Source organism: Kogia breviceps, chromosome 5 (assembly GCF_026419965.1).
Source record: "Kogia breviceps isolate mKogBre1 chromosome 5, mKogBre1 haplotype 1, whole genome shotgun sequence".
Classification (NCBI taxonomy): domain Eukaryota; kingdom Metazoa; phylum Chordata; class Mammalia; order Artiodactyla; family Physeteridae; genus Kogia; species Kogia breviceps.
The window spans coordinates 149,682,494-149,707,874 of NC_081314.1; the positions used below are offsets into that span (position 1 = coordinate 149,682,494).

The window sequence follows — 25,381 nt, forward strand, 5'->3', positions numbered from 1 at the left end:
ATTCTTCATCATAGAAGAGATGCCTGATAGTCACAGTTTGCGTTTTATCTTTTTAGGATTTTATCAATTTTATGTTTTCAAAGAAACCTTTGTTAACTTTCTCTTTGTCTATCTGTGTTCTATTTCATTGATTTCTGCTTTTATTTCCTTTATTCTACTCTATTTGGGTTTAATTTTCTCTTTTCATAGCATCCTGATATGGAAGCTTGGATCACTGATTTTAAACCTTTCTTTTCATATATATTTGTGTGTGTGTGTGTGTGTGTATATGTGTGTGTGTGTGTGTGTGTGTTTGTGTATATATATATATATATATATATATATATATATATATATATATATATCTTTAAAGCTATAACTTTTCCTCTATTCACTGCTTTAGCTGCACCTAACATTTAAATGCATTGTATTTTCATTATTGTTCACTTAAAATACTTTCTAATATATCACAATGGAAATGAGAAATTTTCTGGGCTATTCAGAAGTGTGTTGCTTAATTTCCAAACGTGGGAAATTTTATATTTTTGTTATTTAATTTTGGTTTGATTATGTTTGGTCAGAAAATATAACATTTCAATCTTTGGAAATTTATTCAGGCCTGCTTTATGGTCTCATCATAAGTGTTATTTGGTGGATGTCCCATGTGCACTTGCAGAGACTAAGTTATTCTGCAGTTGTTGGGTGTAGTGTTCAGTGTCTTCACTGTCAAATGGGTTATTAGTATTGTTCACATCTGTATCCTGTTTGATGTTTTGTCCATTTGTTCTATCAATTACTGAGAGAGATGAGTTTCAAAAATCTCCACAGTGATTGTGGATTTGTCTATTTTTTTTGTTATTTCCTTTTGGATCTATCACTTTTTGCTTCATATATTTTGAATCTCTGTTATTTGGTGCATATGCTTAGGTTAGTTTTTGTTTTCTAGATTAGTTGACCCTTTTATTTTTCTGAAGTCTCTCTTTTTACCTATTAATACTTCTTGCCTTGCATCTACTTTGTCTTAGTGCTTGCATGGCACATATATACCTACATTTTCAGCCAAACTAACTCCATATATTTAAAGTGTTCCTCTTGTAAAGAGCTTGTAGTTATATCTTTTATTTTCCTGTTGGATAATATTTGCCATTTAATTGGAGTATTCAGTCCATTAACATGTAACATAAGTCTAACATGAGTCTAACATCTTGCTGTTTGTTTTCTATTTGTCACAGTTCTTCCTTTTTACCTTTCTCCATTCTTTCCTTCTCTTAGATTAATAAAATATTTTCTATAATTCCGTGTTATCTCCTCTGTTGACTTTTTAGCTGTACCTTTTTGGGCTGGCCAAAAAGTTTGTTTGGGTTTTTCCTGAAGATGTTTTGGAAAAACCTGAACAAACTTTTTGGCAAACCCAATATTATTCTAATGGTTACCCAAGAAATTATGATATGCATCCTTAACCTATTCTAGTCTTTTTTTTTTGATCACAAGAATCCTCTAAATTAGTTCCATTTACCAGCCACTATTTTTGTGCTGTTGTTGTAACATATTTTACTTCTATATATGCTATAAACCCCACAATGAATTATTATTGTTTCTCTATACTATCAAAAGTCTTTTTTATAAAGTATAAGTAATAGTGTTTCTTCACATGTTTACCTTTTCTGGAGTCTTTACACCTATTCCTCTGGCAAAAATTAAAGACGTTACTCCATGCAGTGCTGGTGAAGTGTGAAGTGCTGCATCCTTTATGGAAAGAATCGACAAATGTTTGAGTGAAAACTATGTTTATGTTTCAGCCCTGTCAGTCTATCCCATAGAGATAAAATGTCATCATGTCAGGATAAATGTGCACAGACGTTTGTGGTGGTAGAAAACTGGACATCCAGAGCAAGTCCATCAGTTGAAGATGACTTAAGGCTCAGGCAGAATCCTCGCTGCGGAATGGTATGCAGCCATATGTTATGTATGTACATGTGTACGTACATAACATATATACGTATGTTATGTAGAGTTCTGCAGGTCGGGAGTTTGCCACAAGTTACTGTGTGAGTGAAAAAAGAATTTTTTTTTTTTTTTCTGTGGTACGCGGGCCTCTCACTGCCGTGGCCTCTCCCGTTGCGGAGCACAGGCTCCGGACGCGCAGGCTCAGCGGCCATGGCTCACGGGCCCAGCCGCTCCGCGGCACGTGGGATCCTCCCGGACCGGGGCACGAACCCGCATCCCCTGCATCGGCAGGCGGACTCTCAACCACTGCGCCACTAGGGAAGCCCCCCCCCAAATTTTTTTAAAGCTGTCTGGTATCTTTTATAAAAAGCGATGTCAAAAGAAAAACTAAGTTGTGTGTGTGCACGTGTGTGTGCGTGCACGTGTGACACGAGCATGGGAGGTGTGGGGACCCTCCTCCCTCTCCGTGCTCTCCATGTACACCAGGCGACTGTGAGGATGGGGGTGTGGGGGGCCGGTGGCAGACAGCGCGGGTGGAGCCGGACAGGACGAGGGTGAGCAGAAACGAATCGTGTTACTGTGATAGGAAAATGTGCAAAGGATACAAATAGGTGATTAGTAAAATTTAAAAAATGGCCAGTGTATAGGTAAAATCATGTTTGATCACTAATAATCAAAGGAAGGCAAATGGAGGTAACCAAGAGGTAATTTCTTGCCTTCAGACTGGCAGGTGCTGCAGTGATGAACACCCGGTGTTGATCAGGCGCGGGGAACTCATGAGGCTGTGTCCTCGCACGCAGGAGCTCGAGCGGCCGCCCCGTGGAAGTCATCGGGTGGCGGTATCAAAGCCGTAAAAGACCTTGACCCTCAGTGTCATATTCAGGAATTTATCCTAAGAAAACTATCAGGGACAGACCGATTCATGTTAAAGTTCACCTTAACATAATTTATACTAGTCAAAACTGAAAACAGTTTAAATGTTTATAGGAGATTTGATAAATAAGTTACAATAATTCATGGAGTGGAAAACTGTAAGATACTGAAAATGTGCTTAGAAGTGTATTTAATAATGGGGAAAATGTTCAGAATTTAGTAAGTGCAAAATATGTCATAAGGCAGAATTTTATGATCCCGGTACACACCATATAAGGAGGTATTGCATGCACACGTGAAGAAAGCCTGAAGCCTATAAATAACGTGTAACGGTTACATGTTACCGTCATTGATCTCTGACCAGTGAACAAGCTCTCACTTAGTTTTAACTTTCCTCTTTGTGCTCTTGTTCTTACACACATTTTCTAAAATGACCGTGAATGATGGTTACGTGTAGGAAAATCTGTTTAAACGTATGTCCGGGCGGGGTTGCTGCAGTGAACTGGTTGGCGAGCTGGGGCCCTGCCGCCTCTGGGGTGGCCTCCAGGGATACCCGTTTGGACATAAAGGGAAGCGGGCCGCGTGCAGCCGAGACCCAGGGCGCCTCCTCCGAGTCCTGAGCAGCAGTGCGCCCCCGAGGGCTGCGCCCTGCCCCCCGTCAGCCCCCAGCACAGTTGCCCAGCTCTGCCCTCGGGTCTGACGCCCAGACAGGGCAGCTTTCTCCTGGGCCGGTCACCACCTTCAGAGCGCTGCTGCTGATGGGGTCAGTCACTAAGCGGTCACTCACGGTGCCTCTTTCTTGTTCTTTCTCTGACGTTCGCTTAAGGATGCGAGTCATTTTGTACTAGAGACTAAAGTCAAGGTGGAGGGAGGGTGAGATCCTTTCATTCTGCTGGTGGAGACGACCCCAAGTGTTTGTAGGATGAAAACGTGATCACGTGAATCTTGATTTGAAACCATCCTAATAACCTGGAGCCAAGAGAGACAGAGACAGAGAGAGAGCCAGAGGTGGAGAGAGAGACAGAAACAGAGATGGAGGCAGAGATGGAGAGGGACAGAGACGGAGATGGAGGCAGAGACAGAGAGAAGCAGAGACAGAGAGAGGCAGAGAGACAGATGGAGAGGGACAGAGACAGAGACAGAGAGAGAGGCAGAGGTGGAGAGAGAGACAGAAACAGAGATGGAGGCAGAGATGGAGAGGGACGGAGATGGAGACAGACAGAGAGAGAAGCAGAGACAGAGAGAGAGAGGCAGAGAGAGACAGATGGAGAAGGACAGAGACAGAGACAGAGAGAGGCAGAGGTGGAGAGAGAGACAGAAACAGAGATGGAGGCAGAGATGGAGAGGGACAGAGACAGAGATGGAGACAAGAGACAGAGAGAGAAGCAGAGACAGAGAGAGGCAGAGAGACAGATGGAGAGGGACAGAGACAGAGAGAGAGGCAGAGGTGGAGAGAGACAGAAACAGAGATGGAGGCAGAGATGGAGAGGGACGGAGATGGAGACAGACAGAGAGAGAAGCAGAGACAGAGAGAGAGAGGCAGAGAGAGACAGATGGAGAGGGACAGAGACAGAGACAGTGAGAGGCAGAGGTGGAGAGAGAGACAGAAACAGAGATGGAAGCAGAGATGGAGAGGGACAGAGACAGAGATGGAGACAGAGACAGAGAGAGAAGCAGAGACAGAGACGGAGAGGGACAGAGGCGGAGAAAGAAACAGAGGCGGAGATGGAGATGGAGACAGAGAGAGAGACAGAGACAGAGAGAGAGAGGCAGAGAGAGACAGATGGAGAGGGACAGAGATAGAGACAGAGAGGCAGAGACAGACAGACAGAGAGATGGAGAGGGACAGAGGCGGAGAAAGAGAAACAGGTGGAGACAGAGATACAGAGAGAGAGGCAGAGACAGACAGATGGAGAGGGACAGAGATGGAGAGGGACAGAGATGGAGACAGAGAGGCAGAGACGGAGAGGGACAGAGACAGACGGAGATGGAGACAGAGACAGCAGAGACAGAGAGACAGTTGGAGAGGGACAGAGACAAATAGATGGAGACAGACAGATGGAGAGGACAGAGACGGAGAGAGAGACAGAAAGAGAGATGGAGACAGAGAGGGAGGCAGAGACAGGCGGAGTGAGACAGATGGAGAGACAGGCAGAGAGAAGGGCGGAGAGGAATGGCAGCCCCACAGTCACCTCCCTTTCTCCCTTGCTTTGAACAGGAGGGAGAGGACCCCGCCGTGCAGGGTGAGGAGGGGAACCTCCAGGGTAGTGTGCACCCCGAGGAATTCGTGGCCATCGCAGACTATTCTGCCACCGATGAGACGCAGGTAGCCATGTGGGCTTATGCTTTGTGGATTCAGCATGTTCAGGGACAGGATTAGATGTAAAATTTGCAGAAGTCATAGCAGATTTAAATAAAGAAGTATTCAGATACTTCACTGCCACAGGAGACCTGTGGGTGACCCAGCCTAACAAATTCGGGTCCCAAGCCTGATGTGAAGGATTCCCGGGTGAGGAACGGGGGGTGGAGATACCTGCTTCAGTTTCTGTTTTGAAAACCCTTACTTAGAACCTATTCTAATTAACGAAAAATTGGGTGTTAAATAAAAATATCTACTTGAATGTAGCATTATTTGCTTTGTAATAGGAATTTCTTAGCATAAGCCTCCAGTAACTGAATCAGCTACCACCTAGCTGAGTTATGGTGAAGGGGCTGTTAGAAATTGTGTTCTAAGAAACTTACAGTTTGAAAATGTTTGATCTTTTTTAAAAAAAAATATCAATTAAGGTATGGTTTTGTTTCATGTAGATATTCCACAGAAATCTTAAAATCCTGGTATCATTTTCATATCTTGTCAGTTGATGCATTTACCCATTGACTCCTTTTCAAAATTGCTGTGATTTGGGCCCCAGTGATGGTGGATTTATCACTGAAATACGAACTCCAGGTTTTTCTTTAATTTTCATTTCTCTCTATGTTTGTATAGCTCAGCTTTTCGAGAGGAGAGACAATTCTCATCCTGAGACAAACCACTGCCGACTGGTGGTGGGGTGAGCGCGCCGGCTGCTGCGGGTACATCCCGGCGAACCACCTGGGGAAGCACCTGGAGGACTGGGGCCCCGAGGACTCGTGGCAGGACGAGGAGTACTTCGGCAGCTACGGGACCCTGGTACTGCCTCCCTTGCCTGCCCGGCCGGCTGGCGCTAGCTTCTCGCTAGTTTTAGGTTTTAAGTTTAAAAATAATTTCTGAGCTTCTACTCATCCTTCAGAGCAGGGCCCACAGATGTTTTCTTCACCTTAGCTGCTCAGCCCTGCCATCCCCATGCTGAAGCAGCTGTACACAACTTCGAGTGAGCAGGCCTGCATTCCAATAAAACTTTATCCATAGACACTGAAATTTGACTTCCATATGATTTTCATGTGTCATATTCTTTTGATTTTTAAAAACCGTTTAAAAATGTAAAAGCCATTCTTAGCTTGTAGGCCATATAAAAGCAGGTGGTAGGCTGGACTGGCCCACGGGCTGTAATGTGCAGACCACTGGTTTAGACAGATTGTTTGAGCAGTGGAGTTACGAGCCTTTCTCAGTATTTAAAAAAAAAGTAATAAATTTTACATTTAAAATGAAATACAAAAAAATTATATAAATCAACAGTAATACCTATAAATAACTAGCTTATTAGTTTGTTATTTTTCCAATGTGAATAAAGACCCGAAGTCCTGTGGTCCAGACAACCCTGTTTATATTTTAAACTAAATAAAACTAAATGCATGATGAACGTTGCAAATACAATGTTGAGTGAAAGAAGCAAGACATCAAAGAATACCTTATGTTTGATTCAATTATATGTTATAAGGCAGCATTAAAAGGTGTTGCCTGTGAATGTATATATAAGTGGTGGAGCTCTAGAGATGAGGGACCTGATTCCCCTGAGAATCTGGATGGGGGTTACTGGTAAGGGGGGGTTCTATGTTTGTCAAGGCCCGGTGAGATGATCCGGGGTGCTGGCAGTGTTCTGGTGTGGGTACAAGGGTTTGGAATGTAACTATGTTAAGTAAACTCGAAAGTACTTTTTAGTGTACTTTTTTGTAGGTATGTCATAGTTGACAATTAAAAATGTTAAAGGAAATGAAAAACCACTGATGTGTGTACATATTTAGAGGTTTCCGTCTACTAAGAAAGACATAGTGATAATCTGAAGTCTGTCTCCTCACTCTGCTCCTTGAGATTTCTTTCAGCAACAGTGCTTATGCTTCTTCCAAATCTAAGCTGCATCTGTTTTATTCTTTTAAATTTATAGAAGAGGAATAGTTTCACACACACTGTTTTTCACCTTGCTCTTCTCACGCAGCTGGACTGTTTTGAAGGTCTGTTCTTTACAACAGCTGCAGAGTATTGTGTTGATTTGAAAAGGATCATATTTAGTTTTCATCACAGCAAGCAATGCTGTAATGGATGTCCTCCTACATAAATCCTGCTAAACCTTTGCTGGAATTTCCACTGGGTAAATTGAAGGGTGTATGTATGTGTTTTTTACTTGGGTGGATCTTGCCAAGTTGCCTGCCAGAAAGATACCACCAGCATAGAGGGTGTATTTCACCACCACAAGTCTTCAGAGTGAAAAAAGGTTTCCAATCTTTTTTTTTTTTAAACATCTTTATTGGAGTATAACTGTTTTACAATGGTGTATTAGTTTCTGCTTTACAACAAAGTGAATCAGTTATACATATACATATGTTCCCATATATCTTCCCTCTTTCATCACCCTCCCTCCCACCCTCCCTATCCCACCCCTCTAGGTGGTCACAAAGCACAGAGGTGAACTCCCTGTGCTATGTGTCTGCTTCCCACTCACTATCTAATTTACATTTGGTAGTGTATATATGTCCATGCCACTCTCTCACTTTGTCACAGCTTACCCTCCCCCCTCCCCATATCCTCAAGTCCATGCTCTAGTAGGTCTGTGTTTTATTCCCGTCCTACCACTAATCTCTTCATGACATTTTTTTTCTTAGATTCCATATATATGTGTTAGCATACGGTATTTGTTTTTATCCTTCTGACTTACTTCACTCTGAATGACAGACTCCAGGTCTATCCACCTCATTACAAATAACGCAGTTTCATTTCTTTTTATGGCTGAGTAATATTCCATTGTATATATGTGCCACATCTTCCTTATGCATTCATCTGTTGATGGACACTTAGGTTGCTTCCATGTCCTGGCTATTGTAAATAGAGCTGCAATAAACATTTTGGTACATGACTCTTTTTGAATTATGGTTTTCTCAGGGTATATGCCCAGTAGTGGGATTGCTGGGTTGTATTTGTAGTTTGTAGTTTTTTAAGGAACCTCCATACTGTTTTCCATAGTGGCTGTATCAATTTACATTCCCACCAGCAGTGCAAGAGTGTTCCCTTTTCTCCACACCCTCTCCAGCATTTATTGTTTCTAGAGTTTTTGATGATGGCCAATCTGGCCGGTGTGAGATGATATCTCATTGTAGTTTTGATTTGCATTTCTCTAATGATTAATGATGTTGAGCATTCTTTCATGTGTTTGTTGGCTATCTGTATATCTTCTTTGGAGAAATGTCTATTTAGTTCTTCTGCCCATTTTTGGATTGGGTTGTTTGTTTTTTTGTTATTGAGCTGCATGAGTTGCTTATAAATTTTGGATATTAATCCTTTGTCAGTTGCTTCATTTGCAAATATTTTCTCCCATTCTGAGGGTTGTCTTTTGGTCTTGTTTATGGTATCCTTTGCTGTGCAAAAGCTTTTGTTTCATTAGGTCCCATTTGTTTATTTTTGTTTTTATTTCCATTTCTCTAGGAGGTGGGTCAAAAAGGATCTTGCTCTGATTTATGTCACAGAGTGTTCTGCCTATGTTTTCCTCTAAGAGTTTGATAGTGTCTGGCCTTACATTTAGGTCTTTAACCCATTTTGAGTTTATTTTTGTGTATGGTGTTAGGGAGTGTTCTAATTTCATACTTCTACAGGTAGCTGTCCAGTTTTCCCAGCACCACTTATTGAAGAGGCTGTCTTTTCTCCACTGTGTTTCCTTCCCTCCTTTATCAAAGATAAGGTGACCATATGTGTGTGGGTTTATCTCTGGGCTTTCTATCCTGTTCCATTGATCTATATTTCTGGTTTTCTGCCACTACCATACTGTCTTGATTACTGTGGCCTTGTAGTATAGTCTGAAGTCAGGGAGCCTGATTCCTCCAGCTCCATTTTTCATTCTCAAGATTGCTTTGGCTATTCGGGGTCTTTTGTGTTTCCATACAAATTGTGAAGTTTTTTGTTCTAGTTCTGTAAAAAATGCCAGTGGTAATTTGATAGGGATTGCATTGAATCTGTAGATTGCTTTGGGTAATAGAGTCATTTTCACAATGTTGATTCTTCCAATCCAAGAACATGGTATATTTCTCCACCTATTTGTATCATCTTTTATTTCTTTCATCAGTGTCTTATAGGTTTCTGCATACAAGTCTTTTGTCTCCTTAGATTTATTTTATTTACTTGTTTATTTATTTATTTATTTATTTGTTTGTTTATTCCTAGATATTTTATTCTTTTTGTTGCAATGGTAAATGGGAGTGTTCTTAATTTCACTCTCAGATTTTTCATCATTAGTGTATAAGAATGCCAGAGATTTCTGTGCATTAATTTTGTATCCTGCTACTTTACCAAATTCATTGATTAGCTCTAGTAGTTTTCTGGTAGCATCCTTAGTATTCTCTATGTATAGTATCATGTCATCTGCAAACAATGACAGCTTTACTTCTTCTTTTCCTATTTGGATTCCTTTTATTTCTTTTTCTTCTCTGATTGCTGTGGCTAGAACTTCCAAAACTAGGTTGAATAATAGTGGTGAGAGTGGGCAACCTTGTCTTGTTCCTGATCTTAGTGGAAATGGTTTCAGTTTTTCACCATTGAGAACAATGCTGGCTGTGGGTTTGTCATATATGGCCTTTATTATATTGAGGAAAGTTCCCTCTATGCCTACTTTCTGCAGGGTTTTTATCATAAATCGGTGTTGAATTTTGTCAAAAGCTTTCTCTGCACCTATTGAGATGATCATATGGTTTTTCTCCTTCAGTTTGTTGATATGGTGTATCACGTTGATTGATTTGCGTATCTTGAAGAATCCTTGCATTCCTGGAATAAACCCCACTTGATCATGGTGTATGATCCTTTTAATGTGCTGTTGGATTCTGTTTGCTAGTATTTTGTTGAGGATTTTTGCATCTATGTTCATCAGTGATATTGGCCTATAGTTTTCTTTCTTTGTGACGTCTTTGTCTGGTTTTGGTATCAGGGTGATGGTGGCCTCATAGAATGAGTTTGGGAGTGTTTCTCCCTCTGCTATCTTTTGGAAGAGTTTGAGAAGGATAGGTGTTGGCTCTTCTCTAAATGTTTGATAGAATTCGCCTGTGAAGCCATCTGGTCCTGGGCTTTTGTTTGTTGGAAGATTTTTAATCACAGTTTCAATTTCAGTGCTTGTGATTGGTCTGTTCATAGTTTCTATTTCTTCCTGGTTCAGTCTCAGCAGGTTGTGCATTTCTAAGAATTTTTCCATTTCTTCCAGGTTGTCCATTTTATTGGCATAGAGTTGCTTGTGGTAATCTCTAATAATCTTTTGTATTTCTGCAAAGTCAGTTGTTACATCTCCATTTTCATTTCTAGTTCTATTGATTTGAGTCTTCTCCCTTTTTTTCTTGATGAGTCTGGCTAATGGTTTATCAATTTTATTTATCTTCTCAAAGAACCAGCTTTTACTTTTATTGATCTTTGCTATTGTTTCCTTCATTTCTTTTTCATTTATTTCTGATCTGATCTTTATGATTTCTTTCCTTCTGCTAACTTTGGGGTTTTTTTGTTCTTTCTCTAATTGCTTTAGGTGCAAAGTTAGGTTGTTTATTCGAGATGTTTCCTGTTTCTTAAGGTATGATTGTATTGCTAAAAACTTCCTTCTTAGAACTGCTTTTGCTGTATCCCATAGGTTTTGGGTCACCATGTCTCCATTGTCATTTGTTTCTAGGTATTTTTTGATTTCCTCTTTGATTTCCTCAGTGATCACTTCGTTATTAAGTAGTGTATTGTTTAGCCTCCATTTTACAGATCTTTTCCTGTAATTGATATCTAGTCTCATAGCGTTGTGGTCGGAAAAGATACTTGATACGATTTCAATTTTCTTAACTTTACCAAGGCTAGATTTGTGACCCAATATATGATCTATCCTGGAGAATGTTCCATGAGCACTTGAGAAAAATGTGTATTCTGTTGTTTTTGGATGGAATGTCCTATAAATATCAATTAAGTCCATCTTGTGTAATGTATCACTTAAAGCTTGTGTTTCCTTATTTATTTTCATTTTGGATGATCTGTCCATTGGTGAAAGTGGGGTGTTAAAGTCCCCTACTATGATTGTGTTACTGTCGATTTCCCCTTTTATGGCTGTTAGTATTTGCCTTATGTATTGAGGTGCTCCTATGTTGGGTGCATAAATATTTACAATTGTTATATCTTCTTTATGGATTGATCCCTTGATAATTATGTAGTGTCCTTCTTTGTCTCTTGTAATAGTTTTTATTTTAAAGTCTATTTTGTCTGATATGAGAATTGCTACTCCAACTTTCTTCTGATTTCCATTTGCATGGAATATCTTTTTCCATCCCCTCACTTTCATTCTGTAAGTGTCCCTAGGTCTGAAGTGGGTCTCTTGTAGACAGCATATATATGGTTCTTGTTTTTGTATCCATTCAGCCAGTCTGTGTCTTTTGGTGGGAGCATTTAATCCATTTACATTTAAGGTAATTATCAATATGTATGTTCCTATTACCATTTACTTAATTGTTTTGGGTTTGTTCTTGTAGGTCTTTTCCTTCTCTTGTGTTTCTTGCCTAGAGAAGTTCCTTTAGCATTTGTTGTAAAGCTGGTTTGGTGGTGCTGAACTCTCTCAGCTTTTGCTTGTCTGTAAAGGTTTTAATTTCGCCATCAAATCTGAATGAGATCCTTGCTGGGTAGAGTAATCTTGGTTGTAGGTTTTTTTCCTTCATCACTTTAAATATGTCCTGCCACTCCCTTCTGGCTTGTAGAGTTTCTGCTGAAAGATCAGATGTTAACCTTATGGGGATTCCCTTGTGTGTTATTTGTTGTTTTTCCCTTGCTGCTTTTAATATGTTTTCTTTGTATTTAATTTTTGACAGTTTGATTATTATGTGTCTTGGCGTGTTTATCCTGTATGGCACTCTCTGTGCTTCCTGGACTTGATTGACTATTTCCTTTCCTATATTAGGGAAGTTTTCAACTATAATCTCTTCAAATATTTTCTCAGTCCCTTTCTTTTTCTCTTCTTCTTCTGGGACCCCTATAATTCAAACGTTGGTGTGATTAATGTTGTCCCAGAGGTCTCTGAGACTGTCCTCAGTTCTTTTTTTTTGCGGTATGCGGGCCTCTCACTGTTGTGGCCTCTCCCATTGTGGAGCACAGGCTCCGGACGCGCAGGCTCAGTGGCCATGGCTCACGGGCCCAGCCGCTCCGTGGCATGTGGGATCTTCCCGGACCAGGGCACGAACCCGTGTCTCCTGCATCGGCAGGCGGATTCTCAACCACTGCGCCACCAGGGAAGCCCCTGTCCTCAGTTCTTTTCATTCTTTTTTCTTTATTCTGCTCTGCAGTAGTTATTTCCACTATTTTATCTTCCAGGTCACTTATCCGTTCTTCTGCCTCAGTTATTCTGCTATTGATCCCATCTAGAGTATTTTTCATTTCATTTATTGTGTTGCTCATTGTTGCTTGCTTCCTCTTTATTTCTTCTAGGTCCTTGTTAACTGTTTCTTGCAACTTGTCTATTCTGTTTCCAAGATTTTGGATCAACATTACTATCATTATTCTGAATTCTTTTTCAGGTAGACTGCCTAGTTCCTCTTCATTTGTTAGGTCTGGTGGGTTTTTATCTTGCTCCTTCATCTGCTGTGTGTTTGTCTGTCTTCTCATTTTGCTTATCTTACTGTGTTTGGGGTCTCCTCTTTGCAGGCTGCAGTTTCGTAGTTTCCGTTGTTTTTGGTGGCTGTCCCCAGTGGCTAAGGTTGGTTCAGTGGATTGAGTAGGTTTCTTGTTTGGGGGGACTAGTGCCTCTGTTCTGGAGTATGAGGCTGGATCTTGTCTTTCTGGCGGGCAGGTCCACGTCTGGTGGTGTGTTTGGGGATGTTGGTAGCCTTATCATGATTTTAGGCAGCCTCTCTGCTAATGGATGGGGCTGTAGTCCTGTCTTGCTATTTGTTGGGCATAGGGTGTCCAGCACTGTTAGTTGCTGGTCCTTGAGTGAAGCTGGGTCTTGGAGTTGAGATGGAGATCTCTGGGAGATTTTCGCCATTTGATATTGCGTGGAACTGGGAGGTCTCTTGTGGACCAGTGTCCTGAGGTTGGTTCTCCCACCTCAGAGACACAGACCTGATGCCTGGCTGGAGCACCAAGAATCTTTAATCCACATGGCTCAAAATAAAAGGTAGAAGAAATAGAAAGGGAAGGAAGGAAGGAAGGAAGGAAGGAAGGAAGGAAGGAAGGAAGGAAGGAAGGAAGGAAGGAAGGAAGGAAGGAAGGAAGAAAGGAAGGAAGGAAGGAAGAGAGGAAGAAAGGGAGGAAGGAAGGGAGGAAGAAAGGAAGGAAGAAAGGAAGAAGACAAAATAAAGTAGGATAAAATATAGTTATAAAATAAAAAATTATTAAGAAGAAAAATTTCTATTTAAAAGAAAAACGGGTCGGTCTAACCCTAGGACAAATGGTGAAAGCAAAGCTATACAGACAAAATCTCACATAGCAGCACACACATACACACTCACAAAAAGAAAAAAAGGGGAAAATAATCATATATCTTGCTCCCAAAGTCCACCTGCTCAACTTGGGATGTTTTGCTGTCTATTCAGGTTTTCCACAGATGCAGGGCACTTCAAGATGATTGTGGAGTTTTAATCCGCTGTTTGTGAGGCTGCTGGGAGAGACCTCCCCCTCTCCTCTGTGCTCGCACAGCTCCTGGGGTTCAGCTTTGGACTTGGCCCCACCTCTGCGCGTAGGTCGTCCGAGGGCGTCTGCTCTTCGCTCAGACAGGACAGGGTTAAAGGAGCAGATGATTCGGGGGCTCTGGCACAGGCCAGCGGGAGGGAGGGGCGTGGATGCGGGGCGAGCCTGCGACGTCAGAGGCCGGCGTGACGCTGCACCGGCCCGAGGCGCGCCGTGCGTTCTCCCGGGGAAGCTGTCCCTGGATCCCGGGACCCCGGCAATGGCGGGCTGCACGGGCTCCCGGGAGGGGCGGTGTGGAGAGTGACCTGCGCTCGCACACAGGCCTCTTGGTGGCGGCAGTAGCAACCCTAGCGTCCCACACCCGTCTCTGGTGTCCACGCCGACAGCCGCGGCTCGTGCCCATTTCTGGAGCTCCTTTACGCGGTGCCCTTAATCCCCTCTCCTCGCGCCCCAGGAAGCAAAGAGGCAAGAAAAAGTCTCCTGTCTCTTCAGCAGCTCCGCGCCTGGAGCTCCTTTACGCGGTGCGCTTAATCCAAGATTTCCAATCTTAAAGGTGAAATATGTATCTCGGTTTTGATTTCCATTTTTAAAGTGAGATTGATCTTCTTTCATTTTTTATTGGCCTTTTGTATTTCTTATTTTTTGATAAACTTTCATATAATTTGCCCATTTTTCGTTTGATTTCTGTCAATTTATATGTTAAATAGGCAGTTTAGCTTGTATTTATATGTATCACACTGACCATTTGCTGCTTTTTTTTTTCCTGCGGTACGGGGGCCTCTCACTGTTGTGGCTTCTCCCATTGCGGAGCACAGACTCCGGACGCGCAGGCTCAGCGGCCACGGCTCACGGGCCCAGCCGCTCCGCGGCACGTGGGATCTTCCCGGACCGGGGCACGAACCCGTGTCCCTTGCATCGGCAGGTGGACTCTCAACCACTGCGCCACCAGGGAAGCCCATTTGCTGCTGTTTTTCCCCCATGGAACTTTCTATCTTTATATGGTCTAATTTGTCCTTCTTTTCTTTGTAGCTTCTGCGTTTGTGTCCTATTTTCAAGGCCTTCACTCTGAGATTATAAATACCCATGCTTTCTTTTAGAATTTTTGTGATCGCATTTTTTTTTAACAATGAAATATTTAAATCAATCCGGAATTTACTTGTAAAGAATAAGGTAAAATTCCGACTTAATTTCCCCACAAATATACAGCTGTTCCAGCTTTTGGTTAATCTTCCTTTTCTGCATAATGTGAAATGCTCATTTATCATATGTCAAATTGTTAGGATCTGTTTTGTGAATCTCTGTTCTGTGTCATTGATCCGGTTATTTCTTCTGCAGGTCCAGATGCTTTTTAATGATTGGAAGAGCTAGGCCTCTAGCAGTTCTCCTAATTTTTAGCATTTTCATGGCCTCGTCTGTTTATTTTTTTGAAACTGTTGCCAGCAAATTTTTGCTCCCTGTGTGCCAATGCGGAATAGAAATACAGAGACAGAGATTTGGAGGATAAGAAATAGAGAGGCTTTGTATTTTCTTTGCCAGGCAAAGGGAAGACCCAGCAGGCTAGCCCCTCAAGAACTGTGCCTCCCGTTCTGGGGAATTACAGGGGCTCTTATAGGTGGGACTTACAGTCCAGGATAAGTGCTAGGGTCAAAGTGGTGAAGGTCTTGCATTCTTCTTCTTGCAGTATTTTAAAACAGTCACTTGGGCTTCCCTGGTGGCGCAGTGGTTGAGAGTCCGCCTGCCAATGCAAGGGACGCGGGGCCGTGCCCCGGTCCGGGAAGATCCCACATGCCGCGGAGCGGCTGGGCCTGTGAGCCATGGCCGCTGAGCCTGCGTGTCAATTGGGTCCGTTCATCTCTGGGTTATCGGCCTGTGACCTTCTTTCTGAAATGTAAACAGCTACAAGGGGTGATTTGCTACAAGTGAATGCATGGAGAGTAAATGCCAGGTGCAGGGTTCGATTTATATGGAATCAGAGTAATTAGCTTTGTTTAGCTTTGTGAAGGACAAGTCTAGCTACCAGTATTTGTTAGTAGTAATAGTTAAAGAATAACCAAGATGGCTTAATTCTTTCAGGCCTGTTTATGCTGTTTCCCCAGCCCGTTCATTGTTGCTTATTGTTCTTGTTTATCAGAAAAGTCTCATTTCTATTTTTGCTGCAACGAAACTAATTTTATTATCGTGTTTTTGTGCTCCTCCTCCACCCCTGTCCAGTTGTTTGGCATTCTAATGTGTTACATGGAAAACGTGCATTAATTTAGGGAGAAGTGACATCTTTGTGATGACCTCTCTCATTTCTTAAGCCTTGTGTTATGTGTCAGAGTTTTAAGGTTTTGATCATACAGGGTTGTGTACCTTTCTAGGTAAATCTGTTCCTAGATATTTTTGTGTATTATTGTAAATGGCCAAGTGAAGTGTTCTATTAGTTGGATTAAGTTGCCTGAAAGTGTTGTTCACGTGTCTGTCTTTTCTGATTTTCTGCTTCTGTCAGTTGCTGAGAGAAGGGTAACTGGGAGTTCGTCTGTTTCTGGTTGCAGTCTCACTGGCTTTTGCTTTGTGCACTCCGAAGCCCTGTTATTAGGTTCAGAATATTTAGAATTATTATGGGCTCTTGCTGAAGTGATCCCTGATCACAGTGACCATCTCATGCTCTTTGCTCTGCAGTGCATCGTGTCCGAGGTGAAGGCAGCGCTGCCGGCCTCCTCCCCTGGGGCCTCCGCAGCCTGCTTCTGACTCGGCGTCAGGGTGGCCCTGCAGGCAGGACAGCTGGGGCTCGACTCCGTCCACCCCGGTGGCCTCCCTTTGTCCGTCCCCGAGGAGCCGCGGGGCTCGTGAGGCCCGTGCGGGCCTCCTGTCGGTGCTGACCTAGCCTGGGGGCCGGGCCGTCTGTCCCCCTGGGCGTGGTGCTGCCCCTCCCACCAGCGCTGAGGCTCCTGCTGTCCCCAGGCAGCAAGGGGGGGGGGGGTCACGTGAGGGGTCACGTGAGGGGCCTCGCGGGACGCCGCGCGGACAGGGCGCGGCGCGGCGCGGTGGGGCGTGCACCTCCCGCAGCCTTTTCCAGGCTTGGCCGTTCGCTCTCGGCCGGTTGACGGGAACGTGGCTGCTCCTCCGCGGTCCACACCCGCTCCTCCGCTCGCCTGGCTGTCGGGGCGGTGCAGCCCGCTGAGCAGGGAGGGTTCCGGAGGCTTCCCTCTCATTCCTTCAGTGTCTACTCTGACTTGTGTCTGCTGCATGTTTTGGCCTTTTATTTTTTAAACGCTGGCACTCGTAGTTTAGGTGTGGGGTGGCGGGGCCGAGTGGGTAGGTCAGGCTCTAACCCTGCGCCTTAAGCCAGAGCTCGGCATAGCTCTAGCTGCAGGCAGTGACCCTCCCTTCATGTGTATTTCCCCTAGAAACTTCACTTGGAGATGTTGGCAGACCAGCCACGAACGACTAAGTACCACAACGTTATCCTGCAGAATAAAGAATCCCTGAAAGATAAAGTGATTCTGGATGTCGGCTGTGGAACCGGGATCATCAGCCTCTTCTGCGCACATTATGCTCAGCCTAGAGCAGTGAGTAGGAGGCAGCAGCCCTTTCACAACTTCGGAGCCGGGTCCTGGTGAAGCTCCCGCCGCGTAGGTGAAGCCGGCGGCGTGTTCTTGCAGGCTGAGCCCGCCAGAGGCTGCGACGTGGGTTTAGTGAGTCGCAGACAGCACAGAGTGCATAGGCCAGAATAGAAAATATCCCAGTGAGTTGCAGCTGGTGGGCTGTGCTTGTGAAACTTATTTCAGTCACGCAAGGAGACATGTGCGTCCACGTGTCTGGGCTGGGCTGCTTGTGTAGACCACCGTCCCGTGTCCTCCCCCGCCGAAAGTGACCCTTGGCAGGGACAGGGTGGACCACTCTCTGGGACTCCTGCTGGGCTCCTGTCCTCCTCCTCCTGTTAAAGCCTGTCTGGGCCAAGGAGAGGTGCCGCCTCTCGACGGCCCCAGCACAGGTGGATGAGGTTCCTAGCTCACAGGTGCAACTGCAGGGCAGTGACCGCCCGAGTCCAGACCCTGCCAGAACCAGGACGTAGCATTCAGGACCTCCTGAGAATCTGGATTTGTAATTAGCCGCTGCTACCCTAAAAGTCTGACTGTTTAGTGGAGTGCCAAGAATCTCCTGTGTCGGTTACGGACTGTGTCGCTGCGTGTGTCGGAACCGGGCCCTGGGGCGGGCGGCCCACGTGGGTGCAGAGGCTTCTGTCCACCTGCAGCCCTGTGTCTGCGTTTAGGCAGGAAGTGGAGTTACGAGTAGAGGCAGGTCCTCCCAGGGCTCCGTCAGGTGGAGGTGGCACAGCGTGGCCGTCTGCCGTCCACCGCCGCCGTCCAGCACGTTGCCTGCCTTCTGTTGCTGGCTCTGACTCAGCCGAGGAGACTCAGGCTTGGGGAGAGTGGACGGCGGGCCGCGGTCTGGGGCCGGGGCGCGCACGGATGGTGCTTCTGTCACGTGCAGGTGTACGCGGTGGAGGCCAGTGAGATGGCCCAGCACACAGGGCAGCTGGTCATGCAGAACGGCTTCGCTGACATCATCACCGTGTTCCAGCAGAAGGTGGAGGACGTGGTGCTGCCGGAGAAGGTGGATGTGCTGGTGTCTGAGTGGATGGGGACCTGCCTGCTGGTAAGGGGCAGTGGGCACTGCTGGGGCGGCTGCTCTGGGCTCTGGAATCTTCATAAATCATGATTCATTTTGACTTTTTTCCTAAGGTGATGTGTAATTGATTTCTTGTGTGAACATTGGCTCGAAGTCTTGAATATTTAACTGATTAAAAAAATGCCTTTATGAGAAATGTAAATCAAAGCTAATGTGACTTTCTCGTGAGTGATTTACATAAACTCTGTTCTCTTTGGGAACCTGCGAATATCCAGTGCTTGATGTGTGAGGCTGTTTTTAATGCCAGCAGAATCTTTGTCTGCAGCGCCTGATTTGCATCCGTGACCAGCTCGAGGCCCAGGCTCTCCCACATTCTCTCCCCAGTCTCACGTGGGTCGGGGTGGAGAGTTTTCTGGTTCTGCCCACCCACCCTGCTCACGAACTCTCTGTGCTCCGAGGGTAAGTGAGAGGTGGGTGGAAGCCGGGCCTGCGGGTCTCCTCAGACCCTCGGCCCAGCCCCCTTTCTGGCTCAGCAGTCTGAAGTTTAGTCTCTGTCAAAACCCAGAAAATGACATCTGGGGGAAGGGAGGGGAGCACCACCAGGGTTTCCAGCAAGAAATCCATTTAAATAGTAAATGAGTAACTTATATGAATAATAAGAATGCTGGCCCTAGCTTCTTACAGATCGCAGAGATTGAGGAAAATGATAGCAAATGACATTGGGCCTTTAGCCTTGTTGAAATCGTGTTGTCTGGAGATAGAGTGTAAATAGACACAACATCCGTGATACAATTTTGTTGTTAATAACAGCTGTGGATTCACAAGATGATGCACGGGAAAAAGGGACTTGCTACACCTTTAATCCAGGAAGTGGGCATTGGCCTTTGCCCCCAGAACGCTAGCGTTCTTTCGGTAAATGTTATTGAGCACCTTGGGGTGGTGGGGGCACAGAGAGCCCGGCTGCGGTGATGTGTCCTTTGGGGCAGTGCAGGTCGGGGAAGCCTGGCTGCCTAGGGTCCCGCTCTGCCCCTGGGAGGGGTTATGTGGAAACAGAGACGAGGGGTGGGGGGAGGGGAGGGGCAAGAGGTTGGAGGGGAGGGGTGCGGGCGGGGGGAGAGGGGGCGGGGAGCAGAAACCTGGGATTCGGTGTCCTTGCCCCTATGTGCCCGAAGCCCAGTGGTGTGGGCCGGGGGCGGACTGCATGTGTCCAGCGGGGGAGGCTGGACTCGGGCTCTCTGCCTCCCCGTACTTGCGTGTGTCGGGTAGCCAGCCAGCGGCGTCCAGGACTTGGAAGAAGTGGGGTAGGGGTCATGATGCGGTGGCCCCAGGACTGCAGGGCATGGTGAGGCCTGCAGAGCAGAGGGGGGACGGTGCAGGGACCCCTGGGGCGTCTGGGGGTGGGGCCTTGGGGCACCGCAGAGGCCGCTGGGGATGCGCCTGCCGAGGGGGCGGCTGAGGAAAGGGCTGGAGGGGGGCGGGTGGGTGGGCCAGCGGGGTTGGGGAGGCCTGTTCACCCACAGGTGCAGGGTCCGCGGAGGGGGCGTGGCCGGGCCAGGAGGGGGCGTGGTCACGGGGGGCAGCCGAGCAGAGCACGTGCAACGAAGCCGTGGAGAAAGCCCGCGACCCTCTGATCCCCGCCTGTCCATTGCAGAACGTATGGTCAGAGGGGCAGTGAGGACTGTGGCGACAGGACAGTGAGGACAGCCTGAGGTACCGAGTGGCTCAGGGCGAAGTGCCTGACCAGGTGGAGCTGGAGGGCCTGGTGGTTTTGTGCAGACCGGGAGGAGCCGTGTGGCGGTGGTGGCCGTTGTGGGCCAAGTGGCAGAGGTGGAGACGGGGCTGTGAGTCCGGCAGTATCACAAATCCATCAGCTGGACCATACCGTGTCCCACACAGAACCCTCCGTCCCCTGTGGCTGCCCGTCTTCTTCTGTGCTTTTTTGCCTCCCTGGCGTCTCCCCTCCTGTCCACTGCCTGTTCTCAGACCTCAGGTCTCCAGTCTCCCTCCCACCTTCCTACTCTGCTGCTGACATGTATAAAGTTGGGAAACAAACCCCAATATACATGTATTTAGTTTATAATAATAAGTTTCTAATCAGTGAGGTAAAGCTATATAATCATTCAAAGATGGGGCCGAAGCAATTGATTATTTTGGAGAAAATGTTTAGATTCTTCCTCATACCATATGCTGAAATAAATTCCAGATGGGTTATAGAGTTAAGTTTTTTTTTTTTTTTAAGGAAAGAAACATGAAACAATCACTAAAAATATATCTGATGTTGGAATGGGAAGATCTTTCTAAGAACAAAGCACATAGAGAAACTATAAAATATTTGATAAATTTTATGAGACCAGCATTATTACACTAATACCAAAACCAAAGTTAGTACAAAAAATGAAAACTACAGACCAGTAGCACTCAGGAACATTGATGTAAAAATCCTTAGGGCTTCCCTGGTGGCGCAGTGGCTGCGAGTCCGCCTGCCAATGCAGGGGACATGGGTTTGTGCCCCGGTCCGGGAAGATCCCACATGCCGCGGAGTGGCTGGGCCCGTGAGCCGTGGCCGCCGAGCCTGCGCGTCCGGAGCCTGTGCTCCGCAACGGGAGAGGCCACAACAGTGAGAGGCCCGCGTACCGCAAAAAAAAAAAAAAAAAAAAAATCCTTGAAAATCATAGCAAATTGAATTGAGCAATACATAAGATGAATACCACACTGCAACAGAGGAGAGATTATCTTCAGAATTCAAGGCTGGTTCAGTATTTTAAAGTCATTTAATGTAATTGACTGTATTAATAATCTAAAGAAGAAAAATCACATGACTACCAATTAATGCACAAAAATTTGACAAAATTCAAAATACTTGAACAATTTCTGTTATGATTTCTTTTTTGACCCATGTTGTTATTTAGAAGTGTGTTTAATCTCCAAGTATTTTGAGTTTTACAGTTACCTTTCTGTTACTGATTTCTAGTTTACTTCCACTGTGGTCTGAGAGAAGGCACTGTATGATTTCTATTCTTTTAAATTTGTTAAGGTTTGTTCTTGTCCCGGAATGTGGTCTGCCTTGGCGCATGTTCCGTGTGAGCTTGAAAGAATGTGTATCCTGCTGTCGTTGGATGAAGTAGTCTATAAATGTCAATTATATCCTGATGATTGATGGTGGTGGTCAGTTCAACTATGTCCTTACTGGTTCTTTGCCTGCTGGCTCTGACCATTTCTGGGAAAGGGTTGTCAAAGTCTCCAACTATGACAGTGGATTGATCTATTGGTCTTTGCAGTTCTATCACTTTGCTGCTCATGCAGTTTGATGCTCTGTTGTTAGGTGTGTACACGTTAAGGATTGCTATGTCTTCTTGGAGGACTGTCCCTTTATCACTGTGTAATGCCCCTCGCTATCCCTGATCACTTTCCTTACTTTGAAGTCTGCTCTGTCTGAAATTAACACAGCTACTTCTGCTTTCTTTTGATTAGTGTTTACATGGTAAATCTTTCTCCATCCATTTACTTTTTTGTTTGTTTCTTTTGAGCTGCGCTGCCCGGTATGCGTGCGGGGTTTTAGTTCCCTAAACAGGGATGGAACCCGTGCCCCCTGCAGTGGAAGCGCAGAGTCCTAACCACTGGACCATGCCCCCCATCCATTTACTTTTAATCTATAACTGTATATTTAAAGTGGGTTCTTGTAGACCACATATAATTGTTTCTTGTTGTTTGATCCACTGTGACAATCTCTCTTTTAATTGGTGTATTTAGACCATTGGCATTCAAAGTGATTATTGATATAGTTGGATTGATATCTACAGTATTTATTACCATTTTTTATTTGTTGCCCTTGTTCTTTGTTGTTTTTTTTCTTCTCTTTTTCTGCTTTTTTGTTTCTGTGTGTGTGTGTGTGTTTTAAGCAGCTAAAGGTAGGGAGTTTAATCAGCATGAATTAAGGGTGAATTAATTCAGTGCTCACACATATGTTGCTTTAGAGCCTGACATGAACATGCTTTGATAAAAGTAAACTTAAGATACATATTTTCACAGGGTATATGTCCAGTAGTGGGATGGCTGGGTTGTATGGTAATTCTATGTTTAGATTTTTAAGGAACCTCCATACTGTTCTCCATAGTGGCTGTATCAATTTACATTCCCACTAACAGTGCAAGAGGGTTCCCTGTTCACTGCAGCACTATTTACAATAGCCAGGACATGGAAGTGACCTAACATGTCCGTCGACAGATGAATGGATAAAGAAGATATGGTAAATATATAGAATGGAATATTACTCAGCCATAGAAAGGGACCAAACTGGGTCATTTGTAGATACTTGGATGGACCTAGAGGCTGTCATACAGAGTGAAGTAAGTCAGAAAGAGAAAAACAAACCATATATTAATGCATATATGTGGAATCTCAAAAAATGGTACAGATGAACTTATTTGCAAAGCAGAAATAGAGACACAGACATAGAGAACAAACGTATGTAGACCAAGGGGGGAAGGGGGGCGTGGGATGAATTGGGAGATTGGGACTGACATATATATACTACTATGTATAAAATAGATAACTAATGAGAACCCGCTATGTAGCACAGGGAACTCTGCTCGGTGCTTTGTGGTGAACTAAATGGGAAAGAAATCCCAAAAGGAGGGGATATGTGTGTACATATGGCTGATTCATTTTGCAGAAACCATCACAACATGGTGAAGCAACTACACCCCAATTAAAAATATATATGTTTTCATAAATTGATGGGATATTCACTTAATAAGCCCATTTCCAAGTTTTAAAAATTCTCAGTTTTTAAATTCCTCTCTCCTGAAGCTCACATCTTTTATCTATTTTCACTTTTATTGAGGTATAACTGACCAAATTGTAAGGTATTTAAGTGTACAGAATGATGATTTGATATCTGTATACATTGTCAATGAATTGACCCCATTGAGCTAATTAATACATCTGTCACCTCACATATTTACATTTATAAAGTGAGAATACTTAAGTTCTACTCTCTTAGCGAATTTCAGTTACACAGCACAGTGTTATCAACTGTGGTCACCGTGGTATATAGCAGATCCTCAGACCTTGTTCACCTCGTTACTGAAAGCTTGTGCCCGAGTACCAGCCTCTCCCTATTTCCTTCACCCCCACAGCCCCTGGCAACCACTTTCCTACTGTTTCTCTGAGTTCAGCTGTTTTTAAGATTCCACATATGAGTGACACCATGCAGTATTTGTCCAGCTTCTTTCTCTTAGCAGAATGCCTTCTAGGCTCATCCACGTTGCTGCAGATGACAAGATTTCTTTCCTTTTCATGGCTGAATAATACTCCATTGTGTGTGTGAATATATATAGTCACATTTTCCTTATCTATTCCTCTGTCAATGGATAGGTTCTTTCCATATCTTGGTTATTGTGATAATGCTGCAGTGAACATGGGAGTATAGGTATCTCTTTGAGACAATGGTTTCATTTCCTTTGGATATAAACCCAGATATGGAATTGCTGGATCATATGGTAGTTCTGTCTTTAATTTTTTGAGGAGCTCCACAGTGGCTTTACCAGTTTACATTCCCACTAACTGTGTACGAAGTTTCCGTTTTCTCCACATCCTCGCCAGCTTTTGTTACTGCTTATTTATTTATTTATTTATTTATTTTTGTGGTACACAGGCTTCTCACTGTTGTGGCCTCTCCTGTTGCGGAGCACAGGCTCCAGACGTGCAGGCTCAGTGGCCATGGCTCATGGGTGTAGCCACTCCATGGCATGTGGGATCTTCCTGGACCAGGGCACGAACCTGCATCCCCTGAATCAGCAGGTGGACTCGCAATCACTGCGCCACCAGGGAAGCCCCCTGCTTATCTTTCTTTTTTTTTTTTTTTTTTTTTTTTTTTTTTTTTTGTGGTACGCGGGCCTTCCACTGTCGCGGCCTCTCCAGTTGCGGAGCACAGGCTCCGGACGCGCAGGCTCAGCGGCCATGGCTCACGAGCTCCGCGGCATGTGGGATCTTCCCGGATCGGGGCACGAACTCGTGTCCCCTGCATCGGCAGGCGGACTCTCAACCACTGCGCCACCAGGGAAGCCCTGCTTATCTTTTTGATAATACATACCCTAACAGGTGTGAGGTGATATCTCATTGTGGTTTTGATTTGCATTTCCCTGATGATTAGTGATATTGAGCACTTTTTCATGTACTTATTGGCCATTTATATGTCTTCTTTGGAAAAATATCTATTCAGGGTCTTTGCCCAGTTTAAATTGGGTTGTTTTTGTTATTATTTTTGCTATTGAGTTGTATGAGTTCTTTGTATATTTTGCATATTAATCCCTTATTAGATAGGTGGTTTACAGACATTTTATCCAATTCTATAGTATATCTTTTCATTTTGTTGATGGTTTCCTTTGCTGTGCAGAAGCTTTTTAGTTCAATATAGTCCTTCTTACTTTTTTTTGCTTTTGTTGCCTTTGCTTTTGTTGTCTAATCCATAAAATTATTGGCAAGACCAGTGTCTCAAGGAGCTTTCATTCTTATGCAAGTGGCTGTTGAGTTTTCCCAGCACTGGTTTGAAGAGATTATCATTTCCCCATTGTGTATTCTTGGCTTATTTGTTGAAAATTGATCGACCTCATATGTATGGGTTAATTTCTGGGCTCTCCATTCTGTTCCATTGATCTATGTGTCTGTTGTTATGCCAATTCCATAGTTTTGATTACTCTAGTTTGAAACCAGGAAGTGTGATGCCTCTAGCTTTGTTCTTCTTTATCAAGATTGCTGTGGTTATTTGGGGTCTTTTGTGGTTCCATACAAATTTTAGGATTGTTTTTTCTATTTCTGTGAAAAATGCCATTGAAATTTTGATGGTGATTGCATTGTATCTGTAGCATTCTTTGGGTAGTATGGACATTTAAACAATACTGATTCTTCCTATCCATGAACATGGGCTATCTTTCCATTTGT

General features: G+C 44.4%; 1 protein-coding gene across 1 annotated transcript in view; it reads left to right on the forward strand.

Moving 5' to 3' along the window:
- PRMT2 (protein arginine methyltransferase 2) overlaps positions 1–25,381 on the forward strand; it is a 47,619-nt gene that overhangs the window by 3,165 nt on the left and 19,073 nt on the right. Inside the window, 4 exon segments of the mRNA XM_059065560.2 lie at positions 5,018–5,125; positions 5,786–5,968; positions 17,215–17,376; positions 18,302–18,466. Coding sequence (XP_058921543.2) covers positions 5,018–5,125; positions 5,786–5,968; positions 17,215–17,376; positions 18,302–18,466 — 618 coding nt within the window.